General features: G+C 47.1%; 1 protein-coding gene across 16 annotated transcripts in view; it reads right to left on the bottom strand.

The window, feature by feature from the left end:
• Positions 1–23710, bottom strand: part of TRRAP (transformation/transcription domain associated protein) — a 113779-nt gene that overhangs the window by 20229 nt on the left and 69840 nt on the right. For 9 of the 16 annotated variants that reach the window (XM_040455881.1, XM_040455877.1, XM_040455888.1 and 6 more), the window contains 15 exons: positions 22785–22987; positions 22062–22183; positions 21533–21746; positions 19563–19742; positions 17523–17669; positions 14442–14561; positions 13958–14245; positions 13652–13789; positions 12899–13011; positions 12375–12510; positions 8749–8940; positions 5942–6170; positions 5087–5352; positions 4425–4525; positions 276–477 (listed from right to left, as the gene is read on the bottom strand). In XM_040455881.1, the coding sequence (XP_040311815.1) occupies positions 276–477; positions 4425–4525; positions 5087–5352; positions 5942–6170; positions 8749–8940; positions 12375–12510; positions 12899–13011; positions 13652–13789; positions 13958–14245; positions 14442–14561; positions 17523–17669; positions 19563–19742; positions 21533–21746; positions 22062–22183; positions 22785–22987 (2651 nt within the window). The remainder of the gene's footprint in view (positions 1–275; positions 478–4424; positions 4526–5086; positions 5353–5941; positions 6171–8748; positions 8941–12374; positions 12511–12898; positions 13012–13651; positions 13790–13957; positions 14246–14441; positions 14562–17522; positions 17670–19562; positions 19743–21532; positions 21747–22061; positions 22184–22784; positions 22988–23710) is intronic. The other 7 variants (XM_040455886.1, XM_040455893.1, XM_040455891.1 and 4 more) reach the window with 3 other exon arrangements.

The following is a 23710-nucleotide window of genomic DNA, read 5'->3' as shown; positions in this document are numbered from 1 at the left end:
GGGGTGTCCAGCAGGTAAGCACCGCTCCCCCCACCCCGCCCGCCGACAGCCTCCCCGGCAGTCTCCAGAGGGAGACCCCACAGAGAACACTGGACTCAAGTTTTCTTAGTTCGCAAATGGAACCATGACAGATGCTGTCAAGAGTGACGGGGACCGATGGTGCAGGCGGGAGACAGTCCCCCCTACCCCAGCACGGATTAGGAAACAGCCGATTCCTCGTGGAAGCCTTAAGGCTACTGGAGGCCCTCGGGGAAAACCGGTTCTTTCATTCTCACCTTGGCTAAGTATTTCCTCGATTTGCTCTCATTCTGATGCCGGCAGGCGTGCAGGTAACAGGTGATGGCGGACACCCCGAGGTGCAGCTGCCGCTCCTTCACGAAGATGTTCTCCAGGTAGTCGCCCCACATGGCCCAAGCTTTCACCAGCACGTCGTGCATTTGTACAGCTGCAGAAAAGGCTTTGTTTGCTTCCTCAGATCTGAGAGGACACAAATCAGAGCATAATTATTTTTAGGTGAGCTTTGTGTAACATAAAACCAAGCATTTTAAGATGGATAATTCAATGGCGTTTAGTACACTCAAAACGTCATACAACTGCTACTCAATTGGGTTCCAAAACACTGTCATCATCCCAAAACGAAACCCACACCACGGAGCAGTCGGTCTCCGTTTCCCCCAACCTTTAGCCCCTGGTGACTGCCAGCCAGCTTTCTGGCTCTGTGCCTTGACCTAATCTGCATGGTTCGTATAAACGGGATTACGTATCATGTGATTTTGCATCTGGCTTCTCTCAGCACAGCGTCTGAGGTTCACCTATGTTGTAGGCAGCATCAGCCTCTCGTTCCTTTTTACGTCTCACTTCTGTCCGTTGCACTGCTTACCTGTTCACTTGAGCTGTTTTGCCAAGTTTTGTCTGTGCCGGCTACTGTGCACAGAGCTGCTATGAACACTAGTGAGCAAGTGCCTGCTTGAGCGCCATTCCTAATTCTCTTGGCTATGCATCTAAGACTGGAATTCCCAGGTCACAGGATAATTCTGCATTTAATTTTTTGAGGAGCTGACAAACCATTTTCCACAGTGATTGCACCACGTCAATAGCCGCAAATAAGAGACGGTTTTGCATCTTCCAACAACGTACAAGACACGAAAGAACTAGATATTCCTGCCCCTTGTGAATCTAAATGCAGATCGAATCCAACCGCATGAAAAGGATCATACACCATGATCAAGGTCAAATGAGATTTATTACAACACAAGGTGGTGATCAACAAACAAAAAGTCAGCCCATGTGACGCATCACATGAACAGAATGAAGAGGAAAAACATGGAGCCCATCAGTTGGTGCAGGAAAAGCATTTGCTGAAATCCAACACCCTTTCATGATAAACACGGCCCACGAACTAGGTATGGAAGGAAACTACCCTAACAGAATAAAGGCCACACACAAAAAGCCCCTGGGTAACATCACACTCAGTGCGGAAAGGCTGAAATGTCTTCCTCTATGATCAGGAACAAGGCAAGAACTTTCACCACTTCTCCTGAACTCAGTATTGAAAGTCCCAGGTAGAGCAATTAGGCAAGAAAAAAGCAAAGGCATCCAGATTGGAGACGAAGATGTACAATTATCTCCATTTGCAGATGACACGATCTTACGTAAAGAACACCCCCAAGAATCCACACACACACACAAAACGATCAGAGTAAATAAACACTTCACAAAGTTGAAAATGTAAGAGAAGTATACAAAATTCAGTTGTATCTCTATACTTTAGCAACGGAGAATCTAGAAATAAAGTTAAGAAAATGATTTACAGTAACATTAAGATCTTTTAGGAATCATTTAACACAAAAAATGCAAGACTTGGACGTTAAGAGCTATAAAACACTGTTAAATGAAACAAAGATAGATACCTCTTGTGTTCGTGAACGGGAAGATTTAATATCATTATGATGACAATATTCCCCAAGTTAACCTACGGATTCAAGCTCTACAATCCTGGCTGCCTCTTTTACAGAAATGGATAACCTAACGTTCACGTGGAAAAATGTTAGCGACTCCAAACAGCCAACAATCTCGAACAAGAATCAAGCTGAAGAACACTTCCCTGTTTCAAACTTTACTGCAAAGCAACAGTGAGCAACACGGTGTGGCAGCCGTGTAAGGACAGACGTACATCAGGGGACGGAACCGAGTGTCCAGAAGCAAACCTGGATTCCTCTGGTCGACTTTCAAAAAGGGTGCCAAGGCCATTCCACGGGGAAGTAAGTCTTTTCAAGGAATGGTGCTGGGACACAGTACGTACAAGTGCCAAAGAACGTATCTGGACCACTACCTCATGCCACATATAAAAATTAACTCAAAATGGTTAAAGACCTAAATGCGAGAGCTAAACCCGTAAGACTCTTTCAAGAAATCACAGAAGTGTATCTTGTGACCGTGGATTCGGTGGTGGGGTCTTAGCTATGGCATCACAAGTACGAGCAGCCTAAGAAAAAGGATGCACTGGACTTCGAAACGAGAGGCTGTGTGAGTTGGGGGCACCGGCAAGAACATGAGGCGTTGCAATGACACACCCGACACAGAGACCTTCGTCCACACGTGCAAGAACTGGAGCTCGAAGGTAAAAAGTCAGATAATCCAACTAAGAAATGGGCAAAATAACTGAACACACGTCTCCGGGGAGAAGGATAGGTGCTCAACACCACCCACCACCAGGAAAAGGACGGTCAACACTGCAGCGAGGCACCAGCACGGCCGTGATCAGCAAAGTGGGAAGTAAGGAGTGTTGGCAAAGATGCGGAGAAACTGGAAAGCAGAGAGACTGCTGGTGGGAATGTAAAATGGAGCAGCCACTGTGCAAAACCATTTGGCAGATTCTCAAAAAGATAAAGTGCCACATGCCACAGAGTGATTTCACTCTGAAGTATGTGTCCCCAAGACCAGTGAAAGCACACGCTCACACAAAACCTTGTACGTGAACGTTCACAGCAACATGAGTCACAGCAGCCACGAGCAGAAACCATCCAAATGCCCATTAACTGTTGAGCAGATAAATAAAATGTACAGACACACAGTGGAGCGTTCTTTACCCACAAAGTGGAGCAAAGCACTTGCATCGGCTACAGCACAGACAACCCTTAAAACCACGATGCTGCGTGAGAAGCTGGGCACAAAACGCCACAGACTGTATGGTTCCGTTTATATGAAATGTGGAGAAGGGGCACGTCATAGAGATAGGAAAAGATTAGCAGCTGTCAGGGGACAAAGGAAGGAGAAAATAGGCAGTGACTGCTAACAGGTATGTGGTTTCTTTTGGGGATGATGGAAAGGTTTTAGAAATAGCAGGTGGTGATGTGTACAACTCTGTGAATGTACTAAAACCCACTGAACCGTATGCTTTCAAATGGGTTATTTTATGTCATGTGAATTTAAAACACTAAAAACAACAACAAAAAAAAACTTTTACTTTGACAAAATCACTTCCTTATTTAAAATAAGCTAAAGAAGTAACCCCTATTGTTGAAAACGTGAGAGTTTGAGAGCGCTTCAAACTCTACATATGGCATCGAGCAGCATCTTGTCAGTATATCTCATTTGTACACTTCTTATAAAACTTCATCTGATGTGCATTTCTGCAAAACAGGATTCTGTGACCTTTTTCTGTAATGCACCAGATGATAAGCAGGTTTAGGCTTCGTGGGCCCAACAATTTGTCACAACTGTGGCTGTAGTGTGAAAGTGGCCACACAGGCAGTGTCAGTGGGGATCGGTGTATCCCAGCACATCACTTACAAAAACCAGATCCTGGCTGGGTTTGGCCTGCATGTTACTACCGACTGGTCCCCTGCTCTAAAACAGGAAAGGTCTGGGGCGCCTGGGTGGCGTAGTCGGTTAAGCGTCCGACTTCAGCCAGGTCACGATCTCGCGCTCCGTGAGTTTGCGCCCCGCGTCGGGCTCTGGGCTGATGGCTCAGAGTCTGGAGCCTGTTTCCGATTCTGGGTCTCCCTCTCTCTCTGCCCCTCCCCCGTTCATGCTCTGTCTCTGTCCCAAAAATAAAAATAAAAAACGTTGAAAAAAAAATTAAAAAAAATAAATAAAACAGGAAATGTCTCCATAAAAGGAATGAAATCTCCTCTGGTCCAAAATGTCATGCTGCGAAAATGGGGAAATGAATCCATGCCATCAGCATTTTTGTGTCCAAGCAACTCATTTTTAAAAAAAACGCCTCTAAGTTCTATACATCAAACTGGCTTACCAATCTGCCGCAACTTACTATCTTCACAGAGATAGGACACCTGAAACATCACACCTGACAACTGTCACCGAACCAGACTTTGAGCTTCACAGGCACTTCAAGTTATAAAAAACTATTTACATAATCTGACGAATTTTCCTCTTACTCTCCTTCTACGTAACATACATACTTGTTGATCTGAGCCAAGAACATTCCCTTCAGGGCGTAAAACTCAGCAGTCATCTCTTTTGTGAAGTATTTTAGGTTTGTAGATTCAATAACTTCAAGGCCCTGTTTAAAAACAAACAAACAAAAAAAGTAGGAAAAGAGTTACTGAAATTTCATCAAAATATTTACCTAGGCGGTAAGCCCTAAAGGTCACCGACAAGTGTACGTGAAGTTGACAGCAGACCTCTCCCACCACAAACAGCTCTAGATAGACAGACAGACAGCTCCTAAGTGAATTGCTAAATGCCAGATTCAGTGCTGGACACCTTAAAGGATACTGTTTTTTTCTATAGCTTTATGCGTCTAGTTCGTCTCTTCGTTTTTATTAACGTTCCTCTGATCGTCGTCAGAATCTCCCTTATACCCTCATAATCAGTTTTTCATTTTCTTTCCTTACATAACCTTACCCAAGAGTAGTATAGAGCTGAGACCATAAAATGTACTTCAAACGCTCCAGTGCTTTCCTTTGCCTTTCGGTTTTTGAAAGGACAGTCTCCCACTAACGAAGCTGTGCTTTCAGAAAGTTCTGGCTCGCTTTCCCTACAATCTGCACCAGGAGTTCGCACGTGGGCACTCGCTCTTCGCCGGACCGCCTCAGCAAAGGGGCTTCCGCTGTCACTGTACCTGCATACACTCGTTCTTCCCCATGACTCCTGCCAGCTGGAGGTAGCATTTGACTTGCTGTCGAATCTTCTGGAAGCAATCCACAATAGGCACAGTTGGAATAGTGTGAATACGACTTAGTATGTCCAGAGCTACATTGACCAGTCCTTGTTTTCGGGCAATTTTCCCATACTGGATGATCGCAGAAGCAGACGCGTGCACCCCGAGCATGGCATTGTTTGAACTTGGATCGTGCTGAGAACTGTTTTCATATGCAGTTACAATCGCTAGAGAGCAAAGAAAAGAGCTATCAGTCTCCGCGAAACATTTCTCAAAGTGTTCCACGATAAGGCTTAAATAAAAAATGAAAAACACACACACATGGCTTATGAAAATGGGAAGCTCTGTGATAAACCCGTTACCTTTCCTTGCATTTTACACAAAGAAAGTATTTTACGCAAGAGTAAGGTGTAAAAAGCGCTGACTAGTGAGCTGAGCATTTACCATCGTGGCTAACAAATGGCGAAGGTGGCTCTACACAGAAGTCTGGCGGGGTGAGGGGATGAGCCAAAAGGCCCAGGAAAACTGGAGAAGCCTCCACACGGCCACCTTCAAGTGGCTCTTCCTCGGGCACCTTCACAACGAGCGCCACACCCCGGAGCTCCGATCCCCCGGCCTGCACCCCAGCAGCCCCTGTGCCAGCAAAGTGTTAACAGGGTGGGGAAATCTCCCCACCTTTCACTGCCTTCACCTCTACCCTTGCCATACCAACCACCACCTACCCAACCTGCCAGAAAATAGAAAATCTGGTAAAAGAAAAAAAACACGACAAAACCAAGACATGAAACCAGAACAGTGGGGTGTCTGGAAAATTACATGATGAATGCATGCCGGACCAGGTAGGTTTACCCTGGTAATGATGCTGCCTCCACATGAACACGCTGCTCCAGTGGGACAAGTCATCAGACACGATGGGCAGCCGGTTCCTCCAAGTCTTCACCACCGTCTTCATGTCATGTAGGCTATTGTTCCGGCCCAGGTTGGTCGGCTGCAAGCCTGCATTTATTTGTGCAGCTTCCTGAAGTTCAATGATTTGCTGGGCTGCCTGAATGGGACCGGCAGAAGGGATTCCACAGTAAGCATTAAAGAGCACATGAGGAACATAAACCAGAGCCCTTCAGCAATCCAACGACTGTCAGGCTCTCACGACTCACCGAGGAAGCTCTCCAGCTCGTACAGACACCTCAAGGCCACGCTTCACTTACTCTTCACCCCAAAGTGTGCTCTTGTGCTCCCCCCACTTTTAAAAGCTCAGCTCTGCGGCTACTGCAATAGGAGAGGGACGACAGTGGTGTGGGCAGCACACCTTGCTAACGGCAGTCCCCCCACACTAGTTCTTCCCCATTCCCTCTGCCACCAACGAAGTGTGGCTCTCCTACCGAGCTCAGACCACAGCAGCCTGGCCCCCTGCCCTCAGGCCCTCCTTCCAGCAACTTAAACCCAGAGGCACACCATGCATCTGAAAACAGGATTCACAGGTGATCCCTTTGGGCTGGCACATACATCTTCAGTCATGTCTCTCGTGGGTCTGTCCAATTCATTGCCCTTCACACCCGGATGAGTTGCTGGCTCCAAACTTCTGGAAATGCCCTGGCACAATCCCGATCCTATCCAAATCCTACCTGGAAGGTTCTACTCCCTCCCACAGGGATTTCTCCCTTCTCTAAACCCTGTGTTTACTCCCTGTCCTGCCACACGGCACTGAATTCTTGTTTTAAGTTTTGCTTCTCATGGCTGTCCTCTCTCTCCAGCTGGATGCTCCTCTGGGGCAGAATTTTTGTTTCAAAAGTGTTACATCCTCACCAACATGGCACTAGGCTTGGCACCTGCTATCTCGTTGACTGAGCTTAGTGGAAGACACTGCCTGCATGAATCTCTGCTCTCTATCTGCACCTCAAGTTCAGGGCATTGCCTTCAGTGTCCTGAAACCTCCCTCTCACCAAAACCTCACCAGAAACCCAACAGTGGGGTATTTCTTTTACAACAGCTTTACAGACATACAATTAAAATATCGCTGAAATCACTCAAGTTTTCAGTTCAGTAGTTTTTAATATATTCTCAGCACTGTAGAACCATCAACACCACCTAAGTATGGAACATTCTCATCACTCCCCACAGCGGCCCTGAACCCGTTCAGCGGCCTCCCTGTATCCTTCCTCCCCACGAAGGTGACAATCACTGGCCTGCTCTGTCTCCGTGGAGTGTCCTATCCTGGGCACTTCTCAGAAGTGGAGTTAGACGGCATATGGCCTTCTGTGCCTGGCTTCTTCACTCAGGGTATTTCTAAGGCTCACCCACCTGTACCAGGACTCCACTCCTTCATACTGCCCAGACACGCCACTTTTTATCTTCTCGTCAGTGGAGGATCACGTGGCTAGTTTCCACATTTGGGCTATTTAATGTACACTACGCTGCTGGGAACATCAGCGTACAAGTATTTGTGTGGTTGTGTTTTAATTTCTCTAGGATTGAAACTGCTGTCATACGGTCATTCTACACTTCACATTCTGAAGAACCGGCAGACTGTTTCCAGGCTATTTGATAATCCCACCAGCAGTATAATGTGGGTTCTAATTCTTCCACATCCTCACCAACACGTTACTGTCTTTTTTTATCCTAGTAGGTGTGAAATAGTATCTTGCCATGGTTTTGTGTTTTCCTAATGACTGATGATGCTGAGCAGCTGTTCCCTTGCTTGTAAGATCATCTGTACATCTCCTTTGTAAATGAAATTGGGTTCCTTATCAAATTTGGGCAGTTTTCAGCCCTTATTTCTTCAAATGCCCCATCAGCCCCTTTTCTGGCTTCATTCCTTCTGGAATCCCTACTATGGTAAGTACGTTGGTACACTAATTCTATATTATTTGTAAAATGCACCCACTTAAGTCTCTGCTCAGTTAGCTCTGTGGTCAGCTAGTTAACCAGAGATTTCCCCAAAGACCAGAACCAGTTAAGTCTCTCGGCCTTTGCTGAGGGGCCGTGGGCCTGCCCTGGCATGCATTTGACACTCAACCAGGCGATTTTCAGTCCTGCCTTAGCTGTCACTTCCTGCTTATACAGAGCCTCAAGGGCAGCCAGAGGGGTGCGAAGAAGGGGGTTCTATGGAGAGAAGCAGCACATGTGAGGGGCTGTGGGGAGAGTGGGGAGAGACTGCGTCAGAGCTGAGCAGCTGAACAGGTGGCCTGTGTGGCTGGAACACACTGTCAGCAACAGGGAGATGACCCACAGAGGAAGAGGCTAAGGCACAGGCGAGACCGGCAATCTTAAGGGTCTCTGAGGACACAGGACTTTTTAGGCTGCGCAGTGGCATCACACATTGATGGTGGCACAGGGGATGTGAAAGAAAATGCCTAGAGCAAAATTAAGAATCCTCCAAGTCACTCGTGGGATGTCATCTGTCATTTACAGCCCACAGAAGCTCCCAAAAGAGAAGCCACATTTCATCCCTCAGGATTCAGACTCTGGCCTTCCTTTCGCTGAGGACCAGCTTGAATGAGAGAGGACAGGACAGGTAAGAGGATCTTCCTCTCGGTCATCCAGGTCAGTTTACGGACCTAAGCCTGGCCAGGGGGTGGCCTGCTGTGACGGACCCCGAGACTGCCCGAGGACACGCGTGTACCCACCTGGAGAAGAGGTGTGTGCACGTGCGACACCACGTGCGGTAGCCGCCGCCACTCGCGGATGGCCAAGCTGCTGGCCATCTCCACCAGGCGCTCGATGAAGCTGAGCTGCTGCTCCTCGGGGTGGCAGATAGCCAGGTACCCGCGGTACATGTTGACCTTCCAAGCCATCTCTTTGGGGCAACTTACTTCCACCTGGTGGTGAAAACACAGTGCGTGGATGCAATGGGCAAACTTCCTTTCAGTGTGAAGGGTCAACATGGTAGGCCGATTGTTTGGGAGCCAATTTTACAAGGAGATAAACAGGCATTAAGCCATGAATAGATGCTTCTTTTCTTTTCAGAAGTCAGGCATGTAGATTGCATTTCCTAGATACTCTCCTTTTCCCAAAACCAGTGAGCAGCCAAGTCTCTATAGGGTCCTCGCTTTAAGGTCATTAGTGATTCCAAAAAAGAGGGAAACTGATCGCTGTTGTGACAGAAAAGATTAACGACCACCACTCGGCTACAAAGTCAGCCAGAGAATTTCCAAAGTATTAAATACACGTTCACCTCCACTCGAATCGATATAATTCTGAATGTTTCCAGTTCATAACTGTTAGCCTGAGAAACTAATCTAACTTGTTCCATGTTATAGAAGGAAGCAAAAGTCGATGGTTTAGGTTAGGAATATGAGAAAACACTCATAAATTTCACTGTCACTTAATTTCCCCTAGATTTCTTCTATCTTAGTTATCAGTTCTATTATGAAGCAGACTGAGCCCAGAGCGGTCACATTTCCTCTCGCTGGCTCTGACCCGGCCCCCCGACACATGGCTCAGAGTCCACATGCTCCCCTTTCTGCCCTCAAAAGCTCTATTTGCCAACCACCTGCTGAAGAAAGCATTACAACTTGTCTCATTTGATCAGTCTCTTACAGAGCATTTAAAAACACAAATGATAAAAAAATTAAGGTCTTTTCAAAATAATCTCTGTGTGTTAAGAAGAAAGCATCTCGGGGCGCCTGGGTGGCGCAGTCGGTTAAGCGTCCAGCTTTAGCCAGGTCACGATCTCGCGGTCCGTGAGTTCAAGCCCCGCGTCAGGCTCTGGGCTGATAGCTCAGAGCCTGCAGCCTGTTTCCAATTCTGTGTCTCCCTCTCTCTCTGCCCCTCCCCCGTTCATGCTCTGTCTATCTCTGTCCCAAAAATAAATAAAAAACGTTGAAAAAAAAAATTAAAAAAAAAAAAAAAGAAGAAAGCATCTCTCTGTTGAAGGTATTTTATAGGATTTGATGTGAGACCAACATAACATTCATTCTGAAGCATCTTTAGCAAATAAACACGATACACATTTTAGTGCCCTAATACCATCTAAATCACGTAAGTATCATACTCTGGTTTCTCTTCAGATCGAATAAATCTTTCGCCTTTTACTACATCACGTAAGTATGATGAGGATGGTGAAGAGAGCGCCATCCTGCATTCATAGAACTCTCTGGCTTGTTTTTTCTGACACCTCACTTCTTCAAGCACATTCACATTCACAGCCTCTCTTGATCTCAATAACCCAATGATGGAAGAAATTCAGGAAGACAGACTTGTCAAAACATGTGCTTCTAATACAATCCTCTAAAATCACACCGACCTCACATTTTCTGGACTTAAACACTATTCAAGAAGATGGGCTTTTGTCAATCACCACACCTATCCTCTGTAAACCAAGAACACAGGCATCTCTTCTGTTTCCTATGCCGTTTATTAAACCAAACCAAGAAATAATGGTACTTCTGCAAGCAGCCCTGGAATCACAATGCACAGGAACGAAAACAGAAGTCATTTGATGTTTTTCCTTTAAGTATTAGTAAATGAGTAAATAATTTTGGACTATGAAGACTACTTGAATTTATTGCAGACTCCTAAGAATGTTTATTCACATCCTTTGAGCTTTTTCCTAATCAGCATGTGCCTTACAAGTCTTTGGAAAATTATCAAGTGCTTCTGAAAGAAGAAATTCACTGATCAGATTATGGATAGCACGACGCTGCGTGTATTTGGCTAAGTGAAATCCTGGGAAGGGAGTAAAAAGAAACATCAGATCGAGCTATAAATATTTACTCAGTAAACGTAAATACATTTTGTCAGGAAAAAAAAAAAATCTGTATTTTACTCATAACACGAGACTGGTCATCTCTGGGAGTAACAAACTCCCTGCATCAGATGAGCAATTTCCAGATCCCAACCCCAAAGTCAAGCCCTGTTCACACGGTCTGTGACCATCTCAGTTCCATGACCTTCTACATGTTTGTTAAAGAGTAACATCAGGAGGGGCGCCTGGGTGGCGCAGTCGGTTAAGCGTCCGACTTCAGCCAGGTCACGATCTTGCGGTCCGTGAGTTCGAGCCCCGCGTCGGGCTCTGGGCTGATGGCTCGGAGCCTGGAGCCTGTTTCCGATTCTGTGTCTCCCTCTCTCTCTGCCCCTCCCCCGTTCATGCTCTGTCTCTCTCTGTCCCAAAAATAAATAAACGTTGAAAAAAAAAATTTTAAAAAAAGAGTAACATCAGGAACCACAGGAACCACAATACAGGTTAAAGTTCTGGACGACTCATGTGCGAGAAAGCAGCCCCATAACCCCACGTGCTCTTGCCGTCTCCAAATGACAAGAGAAGAGGAAAATCAGTGGTGTGGATGTAACTAAACCCTACTGGGTAGAAGGGCAGGTGAGGACAGGACGGTAGCACTTCCTTCAGCTCAACCCCAAGCATGAACATCACAGGGAAAAGGTGGAGAGCCGAGGAGGAGCAGGGAAGGAGGCCGAAGGGGAACAGGAGGAAGGGCCCAGATGACAAATGAGGAGCAAAAAGAACAGCTGCATCCGAGGACTGCCTAACGTGGGGTCCAGATGACACAGAGTCGTACCGTGCAGTACTGCAGCTTTCGGGGCCTGATCTCCCCCAGGGGAGAGAGAGGGAGCTGCACCTTTGTGCCCACTTTCCCGCTGGGTACTCAGTTCTGCTGGATGGAGCTTCATCTTAAAAAATGTGGAGCTCAGGGCGCACCTGGGTGGCTCAGCTGGTTAAGCATCCGACTCTCAGGTCATGACCTCACAGTTCCCAGGATCCAGCCCTGTGTCAGGCTCTGCACTGACAGCACGGAGTCTGCTTGAGATTCTCTCTCTCCCTCTCTCTCTGCCCCTTCCCTGCACTTGTGTACCCACTGTCTCTCAAAATAAACTTAAAAAAAGAAGTGGGGCTCAACCAAGTTAATGCCTCAGGTTCCGTTACGCTACGCCGCTTTCACTCGTGCGACACAGAACACGTTTTGTAACCACATCACTCAGCAGACCTTACCGCCAGGCCCGGCCCGGGATGCGCCCTTGCTGCCTGCACTTCCAGCCGTGCTTCTGCACCAAGTCCGCCTCGACGGACTACTACTTAATCTAACGCCTAGATGGAACCGATCCAGGAAAGGGGTTAGAGACGACCAAAAATAATGCCTGCTTCCCAAGTGCTATTTTTCATCTGCCAAAATGCCCAGTTTGTTCTAAGTGAAGAGAACACTCTAGAGACTGAGGGCTTTGTGGAAGGGACCCACGCGGCTGTGGAGAACATAATCTGGGCCCAGCGAGTTATCAGGCAGCAGGAAAGTGGCCTCACCTGCACCAGTGCCTCCTTCATGGCGGTCCAGTTGGACACCCGCCAAGCACACTCGAGGACGAGGTAAGGGTTTATGTGCCCTTTGGACTGGCCATACTCCGTCAAGGCTTCCCATTGGTTCAACTCCTTCGAGCACCTAGAAGACCAGGGATTCAAGAGCACAAGGTCAGTTACCAACACACTCGCAGACTGAGACAGGGCAGGAGACGAGACATTAAGTCGTTTGTTGCCATTCCACAGAAGAAAACAGAAATTTTCCCCCCAGAGCAAATTTTCCCCCGAGGTGCCCATGGCAGTGAGCCACCCGCTCTCTGAAATAACAGCTCCCCCAGAACACCAAGGGCTGCCCGCCACAACACAGCGGAGAGCTCGGAGAAGTGGAAAAAGTTGTTCCTTTCTTCATAACAAGGCCATAGCGAAAGTAGCGAAGTCCCCTTTTAAAAACACACGTGAGGAAATTTCAGAGACTTTTTTTTACTGGATCTCTTCACGGACTCCTGAATGCATCAAGCACGCTGGCGTACCGAATCCAGTGGTCCTCCCAAAGCTGGTACTCTGGGAAGATAGCAGGGGACGCGTTACTCCTCTCATGCTCCTTCTTGGCTTTGTCCATTGCCTTCTCGTAAGATTCTTGTGCCTGGAGAAGTTAATCATGCTCTCAGTTATTTAGGACAACCTGGATCTCAGGCCTGGGGGTGCCCTAAGCTCTTCTCTAAGATCACTGCCACCCGAGAGGCTCTACGTGCACAGGGAACAGGGATGGCCCCCGTACCTCCCGCCCCCTCGCCCGTCACAACAGACAGTGTAGAGACCGCCGAGCCCCAGGATGAATCTCTCTGTCCCTCAGTGAGGACAGCAGAGCCCAAAGCTCGTGCCTGTTCTGGAGTTTCTGCGGCTCAGTGTCCTACACGAGGCTGAGAGCCATAGCCTGGGACAGCGGCCCAGGCTACATACAAAGGACAAACACAAGGATTAAGATTTCAACACTGAATGTAATCTACCTGCCACTTCCAACAGGACCACTGACTGCAGATAAAAAGCATCCACGTTAGCAACTAATGGTAAAGGATCGTGGACTGAGTTTCAAAAATGTTCGTGTCATGTATGTGTGTTTCTCTTCAACTGAGATTTCAAACAGAAGGCCTTTCTACGCAGGGTAAATGTTTCAAATAAACACGTGAACTTATTTAACGTGAACTCTGACTTGACAATGTTAGAAACCACCTCTCCTCCTCCATGCGGCTTGGCCGGCTCATTGGACACTGGGTGGTGGCTACCTGCTCAAAGAATCCGTGCTGCTCGTAAGCAATGGCAGTCGCCGTCTCTGAATACTTGCAACGCTTCTGCCACAAACCAGCCCACATATCTTCCTCTTGTAACAGAGAGTACAGTTCAGCCAGGGAGTCCAGGATCTCCTGAAAACAAAGCATGGTTTCTTGAGTGCTCTGGATAAAAACCTTTCCTCTTCCTCCCAATAAAGCAACGTCACTGGGCTGTAACTTAAAATCGCTCGGGAGAGGCTTACTGAAACCGTGAGGCCCCAGGCCAGGAAGACGTGACCCAGAAGGCAAGGTGGGCCTCACCTGCTGGGGTGGAGTTATGCTCTCCTGCTCATAAAATTCCGTGGTTTGCTTCGGCTTAATCTGCAGACTCAGACCTTTCTCAAAAGCCTGGTGCTCCAGCATTAACGTGGACCGGAACCAGAGGTTGTGTGTCTTCCCCAAATACTTCAGAACGCAGGGCCTGATGGGAATTGGGGGGACACACTGGGACATGGCCTCGACGAAGCAGTTCAGCGCGCTGGGCTGACAATCCCGCTGCACCTGGTGGCTGCCGCTGCACAGGAACGGGCTGATCTCACCAGCCAGAGCCTACAAGCGAAGCACATGTGAACTGAGGTCTTCGCTCTCTTACACAGCATCTGACAACATTTGGGGAGGATTCACCATTAGTGAATGGGATGTGGTTGCCTCATCCTTTGAAACTGAGCCAAGATTGTTTTCTTTCACCGAGATTTATCAACACCGAAAACCACATCTTCCAAAACAGGATGTAAGACAGACTCACGTGCTGCTGTCTGTCGGACAGGATTTTCCACAATCTGGGAAAAAGCTGGACCCACGTCTTTTCTGCCAGTGTTGTGGAAATGTGACAGAGCTGGACAAAAGCGCTGAGCAGTGCTCCCGTCTACGGAAAGAACAAAGGTCCATGTAACCACGCAGGGGGTCTCATGTCCACGCTCAAGATACTGCTATCTCTGCTGTCTCATGCTTTATCAGACACTTATCAACTGTCAAATTTTCAAAGATCAAGCGTCACAGTAGAGCATAAACACAGATTCTGAGCATGAGGAACCCATGGGTGCTTAGGAGTCAGTGACATGCCTACAAATTTTTAACTTCTTTTAAATGTTTATTATTGAGAGAGTGAGCGTGCACACGTGGGGGGAGAAGCAGAGACAAGGAGACAGGATCCAAAGCAGGCTCTAGGCTCTGAACTGACAGAGAGCTTGATATAGGGGCTCAAACTCATGAACCATGAGATCATGACCTGAGTGGAAGGCAAATGCTTAACCGACTGAGCCACCCAGGCGCCTCTACATTTTTTGACTTCTAGGGCATTTTCTAACTTTTAAGGGCATTTTCTAACATGGTTCCACCACGTCCAAGAAGTATAAACACAATGCTGACACAGATGTGTTAACAAGAGGCACAGGGACTCCATCAAAGCTGGAAACATGAAAGAGGAAAAGAGGAGGAGCACATGCATAGAAGGGAAGTTCTTGGCCAAAGAGTACAATTCTGTAGAACAGATCAAGAACTGAAGATCCAGAGTGTCTGCAGCTGACGGCCGGCGAGATGGAAAGAGCCAGGGTCAGGAACTAAAAGCCCGGATGGTGAATCAAATCCACAGATGCCTCTGACTTTGTCCACAGCTTTGCTGGTTTTCAAAGTCTGAATCAGCTGCCGATATTTCCTACAAACAGGCAGGTTTCAAGCCTGCTGGAAGCCCACTGGGCCCATGGGGCACACCTCCCCACAGAGACAGGGCTTCAGGGACACATGCGTCATGACCAGGCTCTCCTTTCTCCAACAGCAAACCGAGGAAGGGAAATCACCCTCATGACCACATCTACTAAAAATGCAGAAAGCAAAGCTACGAACATTTCAAGGAACATGGGTAAAAACATTTAATAAGTGAAGAATGCTCCGGTTTGGTACTCGGGCTGCCCCGTGAGGCAGACGGACATGAAACGACCACGGAGGACCTCGGTGGCTGCCCCCTCCTCCCCGGCCTCGGGGGCCTCCTGCCTCCAAGTCAATCTAGCAGAGACTGGAGCGCTGAAGGGCCAGCCACACGTGTTCACACACCTGCTGCTCATCTCGAGCCGTGAGTCGGGGATTCCGCAGGTCCCCGGCCTGTACTCATTCACACACTGTCACGGAGAGGCTGTGGTGGCTCTGCCAACGCCAAGGAGAACAGGAGGGGACGTTGGTGTCAACATGTTTCTCACAGGGAGGAAGACGGCCAATTCTGGGACAAGATGCCCAGGGCAGAGAAGAGGGCAGGAGCACCTGGTTCCATGAAGGACCCGACCCATTCACGTGCCTCCTAGTCCCTCTGGACTTAGAAACAAACTGTCTGGAGGCACCGACTGGCCCCTGACCACTTCACGGGTAGAGGGGCCTCGGGAAGGAAAATGTCAAGGTCAAATAGACTTATAAATGCAGTGACTTATAACCCCACCTTGCTCTACAAAAAACAGAAATATGAAAAGTAACTTCCATAAACACGTGATAAAATAACATGAACGCCACTCCGACTTCTGAAGCCTCCCGGTGGCTTTCACTGTTCTCCACAGCACTCACCAGCCCACACAGCCACACCGATTTTACCTCTGTTTATTATTTCCCCCAGTAGAACAGGAGCCCCACGGGGCTGGTACTCTTGTCTGTTTCATTCAGCTACACGAACTGCTAAAATGTACTCTGATCTTTCACAATGAGCTGATCATTAAACTTATGCCAAAGCAACCCAATGAGTCAGTATCTACATGGTGACTTATCATGGCGACTGTCAGCCAAGAAAGGTCTTTGGGTTTGGGGGCACTGACCCACCACCCTTCTTTCCAGCAGAAATGACAGGAGGGACAGGGGCCTATTAAGTCTTCAGTTGTGAACAAAAGTGTGTCATCTACATGTAAGAATGCTCTGCTTCCGTTCTGTGCACAGGAAGACAAAGTGTTATGTTTATCCACACATAAACACAATGATCACTCAGATGCAAATTAAAGTTTGATTTAACGCACAAAAATACAGAATGGGTTACCAGAGAATTTTAAATGTACAAATTATCTGTGACAAGTAGTTTGTTTCTAGTTTTTTTCACCTAGGTCTTGGTTTGAACAGAATCATCGCTGTTTCTTTGTAACACTCTTCAAAAACAACTTGGTGTATTGGCCTTAACCAATTCTTGTAGTCTTTAACTAAAAATCATCACTTCTATAATTAACCTAAGAGTCTGAGGAAGTCAAAAAGCTTCTAGCTGGCTATATCCCAAAACAGATGCATTTGGGGGCGCCTGGGTGGCTCAGTCGGTTGAGGGTCCGAGTCTTAATTTCGGCTCAGGTCATGAGATCGATGGAACTCCACATAGGGTTCTGTGCTGACCCAGAGCCTGCTTGGGATTCTTTCTCTCCCTGTCTCTCTGCATCTCCCCAACTTGTGCTTTCTCTCAAAAAATCCCAGAAAACACAAAACAAAACAAAAGGTGCGTCTGGAGGACCTCTCCCTACAAAGTGAACTTCATTTACCATGTTAACCTATTCTCATTTTCTTTTTATTGCATTTGAAAAATAATTCAGCAGTGTCTCATCTTATATTTTTAGTAAACAATTTCATCCTTTCTTTCAAGGGACAGCAGTGGGAAAAATATTTTCTCCCACAAGATACTCTAATTCCTTCCTCAAATCTTTACACAGAATATCCACGTTGGTCTCACAGAATTACGATAGCGTCAACTGAGAAAAGTGAGAAAATACGTCTATTTTGTAGAAGAAAACTTCACACTGCTGTGGGGTAATCCTGCTCTAGGATTCAAAATATTCAGGGGAGAAGACCACCACCATCCCTCGGAAGCCACACAGACCTTCACCTCCCGGAGAGTGTCAAGGAATTTGTCGTGTCTGTTGGTTAACATGTGCAGTTGGTTCCCGATGTCCTTTTCAGAAAGCTCTTTGGTTTTGGGCGTGCTGGTCTGGTCTCCCGGGGCCAGCTCAATGTCAATCTCCACGTCCTGTGAAACAGAACACAAACAGGCAAAAACAAAAAGTCAGACAGTTAGAGAAAACCCAGTAAACAGCTCTTGCAAACTCCTTGTTACAGTTTTGGCAAGTAAAATTCTAGGCAGTTTCCCAGAATTTTAAAACTATGTAAATCCTTTGAGCTCTAAAATAAACAAAGCAGATGGACTAGATCAGACTTCTCTCTAAATGACACTATGGAAAGATCACTGTTTTGCTCTTCTATTTGGATTGTGGAAAGCAAAATGAAAAAGTGCCAATTCTAAACAGTAAAAATAACAATGATAAGGAATTACAGCCTATCATTCCTCAAAATGCAGTATAGCTGCCTCGTTCATTCAGATTAAGAATATGGTCAGGGTCACTGCACAGAACCTGTTGGCACAATGTTTTATATGACTCATTCCCAAAAAGGAGTAAACCCTTCTTTCTGTCTGAAGCCTCTGAGAAGTCACAGCCAAAATTCAATCATCAAGCAAGCCTCTGAGTTATCAACCATTTGGTATGTGCCCCTGAAAAAGCACAACAATGACTTCCAAGTTGGCAATTTACTTCATACAGGAGAGTAACAGGAAGGAAAGATCGTATCACTAGATCATCTAGTGTTCAGCAACAGAAGGAGATTTTAAATTCTTATTTGATAATAGAATGAGTAGATATCCCACATACAAGAGTGGCATCAGACTACCCTTTCAGAGCAAAAAGGGTGCCTCCTTTTGCAATCCTGGGTGGCTGCTTCTAAAACCCAGCACTCCGGGGAAAGACTGAGCTTCCAAGAGCAAACAACCTAAAGGAGACCCAAGTTTAAAGGTCTATGCCTGGAGTAGTGGTGGCTACTCCTCATGGAGCACTGAGGGCCATCGGAACAAAGACCTCAGCCTTGCTAGCCAGTTCTGGGCTCCAGGGCTGCCCCCACCAGGACGAGGTGGAGACTTGGGAGGTTCACAGCAGGCTGCTGGTAGAACCTGCTGGAGCCCTGGGAGGTGTCCCTCCCTAGGGTAGTGCTGTTAACACAACATGGCTTCTTCTCACTTGGGAGAGAAAAATCACCGAACAGTAGAATAACCTGTACTAAGCAAGACTAGCTCACAATAAAGTGATCTATCTCGAAATTAAATGGCAGTATGAGATGCTTATCAATTTAACCTAAGTGTCTATCAACAGATGAATGGATCAAGATGTGGTGTGTGTAAGTAGAATGGAGTATTATTCAGCCATAAAAAGGAAAGAAATCTTGCCATTTGCAACAACATGGATGGATCTTGAAGGCATTCTCCTAAGTGAAAGAAGTCAGACAATGACAAAAACCCTATGTTCTCACTTATATGTGGAATCTTACAAAAAAAAAAAAAAATCTTACAGAGAACAGACTGGTGCTTGCCAGAGGCAGCAGGATTAGGAGAGGGCAAAATGGGCCAAGGGGGGGCCAAAAGGTATAAACTTCCAGTTATAAGTCAGTCATGGGGATGCAATCAATGTATAGCATGGTGACTATGGGTAATGCTACTGTATTGCATATCTGGAAGTTTCCAGGAGAGTAAATGTTAGAAGCTCTCATTAGAAAAAAAATCTGGCAACTGCGTGGTGACACATGGTAACTAGAGGTATCCTGGTGATCATTTAGTAATATATACAAATATTGAATCGTTACATCGGACACTTGAAACTAACATAATGTTGTATGTCAGTTACACCTCGATAATAAAAAAAGAGAAACATCTAACTGAACAGAGGTACCACATCCAGAACTTTCAGGCAGAGACAGGTTTTAATGCATGGCTCTTGCCCTCCCAACCCCCCCAAAATCTAAGGCTGATGTCAAATTCGTCCACAGAAATGGGAGTTCTGCTGTGAAAAGGAAGGGACCACACAATCTGGAGCATTACTTCCTCTTTGGACTCGCTGTTCTCTCGCTCCCGAGGCTCCTGCTTGACGTGTGTGACCATGGCGAAGGCCGCTCGGTCGTGGCTGTCGGCCAGGTTGATGACATTGGTGATGGACGGGAGCATGGCTCCTTGGCAGCTGGTACCAATGGGGGTGCTCTTCTCACACACCGCCAGAAGCAGCTGAAAAGGATTTATGAAAAGAAGACAAACCTAGAACATTAGCCTGGCATTTGGGGTGCAGGGACCCATGGTTGACACCTAGTTCTCGCGACTGGCACACATAGGGTGTTGACTCGTGAGCCCACAGCTCTGCTTCTCCCCAGCTCAGTCAGACAAAGGGTCTGAACTTTTCCTCCAGACACCCCTCACTCGGCACCTCTGACTCGGTGTCTAAGCAGAAATTCAGTATCTTTCTCCCCTACCACACGGGCTTCCTCCTGCTATCAACTCCTGCCCAGACTAAGTTCCTAACTCATGGACTTCCTCTTCCCAAATCGTCTCCTCACACACAGCTGACTCAGTGCTCTTCTCCCTGTGGCCCCCAGTGGCTTCCATGGCCGCCAGGGGACAGTGCAAGCTACTCAGCGTGGCTCACGAGCTCATCCCTGACGTAACACTCGTACCCACACCCAACACTTCCACGACTATCCCCCACATCCCAATACGCTTTGCCACCTGGCCTTTGCCTCTTGACCTGGATGCCCCCCAAACTAAGCCACTCTTGCCCCTGCCCCGGTGGAGCTGAAGTGTCATAGGGAAGGACAAGCCCAACATCAACACGTAAACAGACACATAATAACAAACAGAAACAGAAAACAACGACAACAACCAATGACCCAAAACCAAACCAAAAAAGATACATACTCACTGTAAGAACAGAGCCAAGAAACAGGGAGACCAACAGAACAAAAGGGTGCCCCTTTTAGCTTAGGTGTTAAGAATGTGGCATGTCTGAGAACACAAAAGGCCAGTAGGGCTGGAGACCACCGAGGGAGGAGGGAGACAGGGAGGTCAGTATCGGGCTGGAGAGAGGAAAGGGTCTGGTCACATGGGGGCTGGAAAGACGTGTCCTGGAGGCTGGATTTTGTGCCAAGTATAAAGGCAAGGAGTGACACACACAATCAGCATTATTAAGGACAATTTTGCAACAATAACAAAACTAGGGTGGTGAGCAATGATGGTGGCCCCAAGAGGGCAGAAGAAGAAAAAAGGGTGAGAAGCAGGTGGCCCTGAACTGGTAACCCCTGGCGACGGACCAGATGCACAGGACAAACGAGGCAAGGAATGGCAGATCCCCAGCTTGTGCCCCTAAAGAGGATTCCACAATCTTCTATCTCATTAGGCAAAGTAATTTGGTAACCTTCTAGCTTCACTTGTAAACAAGCAGACTAGAATTATCTGCATAGCATCGATAACCGATGGGAAACTAAGCTGCCTGGTGTAGTAAGCAGATAACTAAGCCAATGAAAGGCAGCGGATATGAACAAGAAACAAGAAAACAGAACTCTCCCCACAATCCTGTTAGAAACATCTGACCATCCACTGAATCGGTCTGACCATTTCACACAGGCCTCTGTCACTGGCATGCTGGCCCCTCACACTAGGGGATCAAAGTCTGTGGCTTTGTCAGGCTGGTCTGGCCTGGCTGCTCTACCTTCCTGCTCTAAGAATGATAAGACGTGACACAGTACATTAAATCTTCAAGGGCGCATAGACAGAATTTACAATTTTCACAGTTGAGGAAAAACAAACCTCTGGCTACACACTAAAGAACACTATTCAATTTTCTAGGAGCTTAAAACCACCCCTAAAAAAACCCCTTGAGCTGAAAACAAAGCTTTAAAAGTCTTTGTTTTCTTCCTGGAAGAGAGGACAGCAGTTTACGGTGGAGGTTTCTAATTCATCTCAGACAATGTTGATGCCTCCTGCTTCAGTGCCCTGCCAGGGACGGCGAGCTGAGCCCGTCCTACCTCAATGCACTGCTTAATCCAGAAGTGGTTCCCCATGGCTTCCCAATTCTGGGAACAGGTAACGTAAAGCAGGCGCTCGTATACCCGACGTTTCATAGAGTTGTCAAAAACCTCGAAAAACTTTGCCCTGATGAGGGGCTGGGCGCAACGCAGCCCGGAGAGGAAGGCTGGCTCGAGTTTCGCAGTCAGCTCACTGCCAGACAGCGTCTCATCCCTGAAATGGAAAGAGGAACACGGGGTGGAAGAGCTACACCAGAGGGGGACTCTGCAAGCCGGAAGCCAACAGGCAGAAAACAAGCGGGCGAGAACGCTCCTAAATGCCGCTACGAAAGCCGAGAGTGGATCATGAATTACCATAGGCCGACGCAGCATTTGAGCAAAAGGTGCGTTAATGGCACAAAAATATGTTCTGGGATTAAGTGTAGGTATGTTTAAAATTTAACTATCGTGAAGAGATTCAACGTTACGTAGGTTAAAGAACACACTGTCAGACACATACGCGCAATGTTTGGTTAACCGCTGTCATTACCTGTAGACATAGTTAACGAGGTCTAAAAACTGGGCATTTAATTCAAGGTCTTCCGGAAAGCGCTTTTCTATGTAGGCCATCATTTTCACAAGCAAAATGGACTTCTCCCGGAGTGTAGGTGTCTGTATGAATTGGGTTTTTTTTAAAAGAAAAGGTCAATTATGTCTATTTGAGAAAAGATAAATTCAAAAGCATTTCAGCCATCTGCTTTATTTTTTAAGCTCCTAAAATTTTGTCAAGTAAAGTAAGACAAGTTCATTTCTAAATGGAAAGAGCCCGCCTCTGGCTGTATGCAAATCCTTAAAATCAAGACAGCTGCCAATCTGATTTTCCTAGGGGCTGCAGCTCACTTTGGAGAGAGAGTAACTAAATTATCAAACAAATCAGAAGTTTGCAATCACCTTACTAAATTCAGTAACAGTCCCATATCATTAATTTTTTGGATGCTTACCTTTAGCACCACAAAGACTAAGAAATAAGATTCATTTAACATCTTAATACAAATACACATTAAAAAGAGTGACCGGTCACCTTGAGCATCTATTTAAAATCTGTTAAGTGCCATGAGAGAAATCCATCTTAAGAAAAAATCCTGCGAATGCCAACATGGGAAAAAGCGTTTTGCCGGAGAAGCGTGAGGAGAAGAGCTGAGCAGGCCATGCTTGGACTTCTGCCTGCACAGCAGCAGGTGCCTGACCCGAGCACAGCCCTCTCGCTGCTCACCTGACTGGCTGCCATCGGGGAATTGTTTTTCACCCACTCTTCCACGATTTTCACTACAGCCCGGAGGATTTTGGCATCCGGCGACTTTTCAATGAGGGAGGTCAGGATGGCCTGAATGAAGTTCTTCCTCATTTCCATGCTCATGACGGCCAGGCGCGTTTTCACCAGCTCCAGACTCAGCATCACCAGCTCTCCTGTTCCTGCTTGTGCAGAGAAAAGGGGAGCACCCCAACAATCCACATGATGCATGATGTGGCACGTCAGATTCTGTCCCACCCTGGCCCCCACATACTCTCCTGCAAGAGGGACCTCATAAGCGCCTCCGCACGGGCAAGGGGACGATGGAGCGGATGGACCAGTGCCGGACACCCAGACACAGGCAGTCCTCAAGCCACGTTCACAGCACTTCTGCTCCAATGGGCCTCTAGCAGTGGTGCCAACTCTGGGCACATGTGGCCCCGCCCCCGCAACAACTTTATCCCTCAGGATCCTGGGACCCACTACTCGGGCCCAGAACCTACAACTTCATTTTTCAGAAGGCATAAAGCTCTGATTATGCATTTGGTTTTACGGCAAAACCACTGGATAGCTCTCACTTAGCAGTGAATGCCCCACATAAACATCCAGCCCGCTTAAAAATTTCATCCCTACATTCACAAATTTGGAACGTAATTCATGAAAAAAAAAATTTAATGTTTATTTTTGAGAGAGCGAGCGAGCACACGAGCAGGGGAGGGGCAGAGAGAAAGAGGGAGACACAGAATCTGAAGCAGACTCCAGGCTCTGAGCCATCAGCACAGAGCCCAACGCGGGGCTCGAACTCACAGACTGTGAGATCATGACCTGAGCCAAAGTCAGAGGCTTAACCGACTGAGCCACCCAGGTGCCCCTGGAATGTAATTCATTTTAAAAACGAGTCTCACTTT

The sequence above is a fragment of the Herpailurus yagouaroundi genome, unplaced genomic scaffold (assembly GCF_014898765.1).
Source record: "Herpailurus yagouaroundi ecotype Mexico unplaced genomic scaffold, PumYag 216, whole genome shotgun sequence".
Lineage (NCBI taxonomy): Eukaryota > Metazoa > Chordata > Mammalia > Carnivora > Felidae > Herpailurus > Herpailurus yagouaroundi.
The sequence above is the reverse complement of the archived record's forward strand: the minus strand, read 5'-3'. Positions and strand labels throughout refer to the sequence as shown.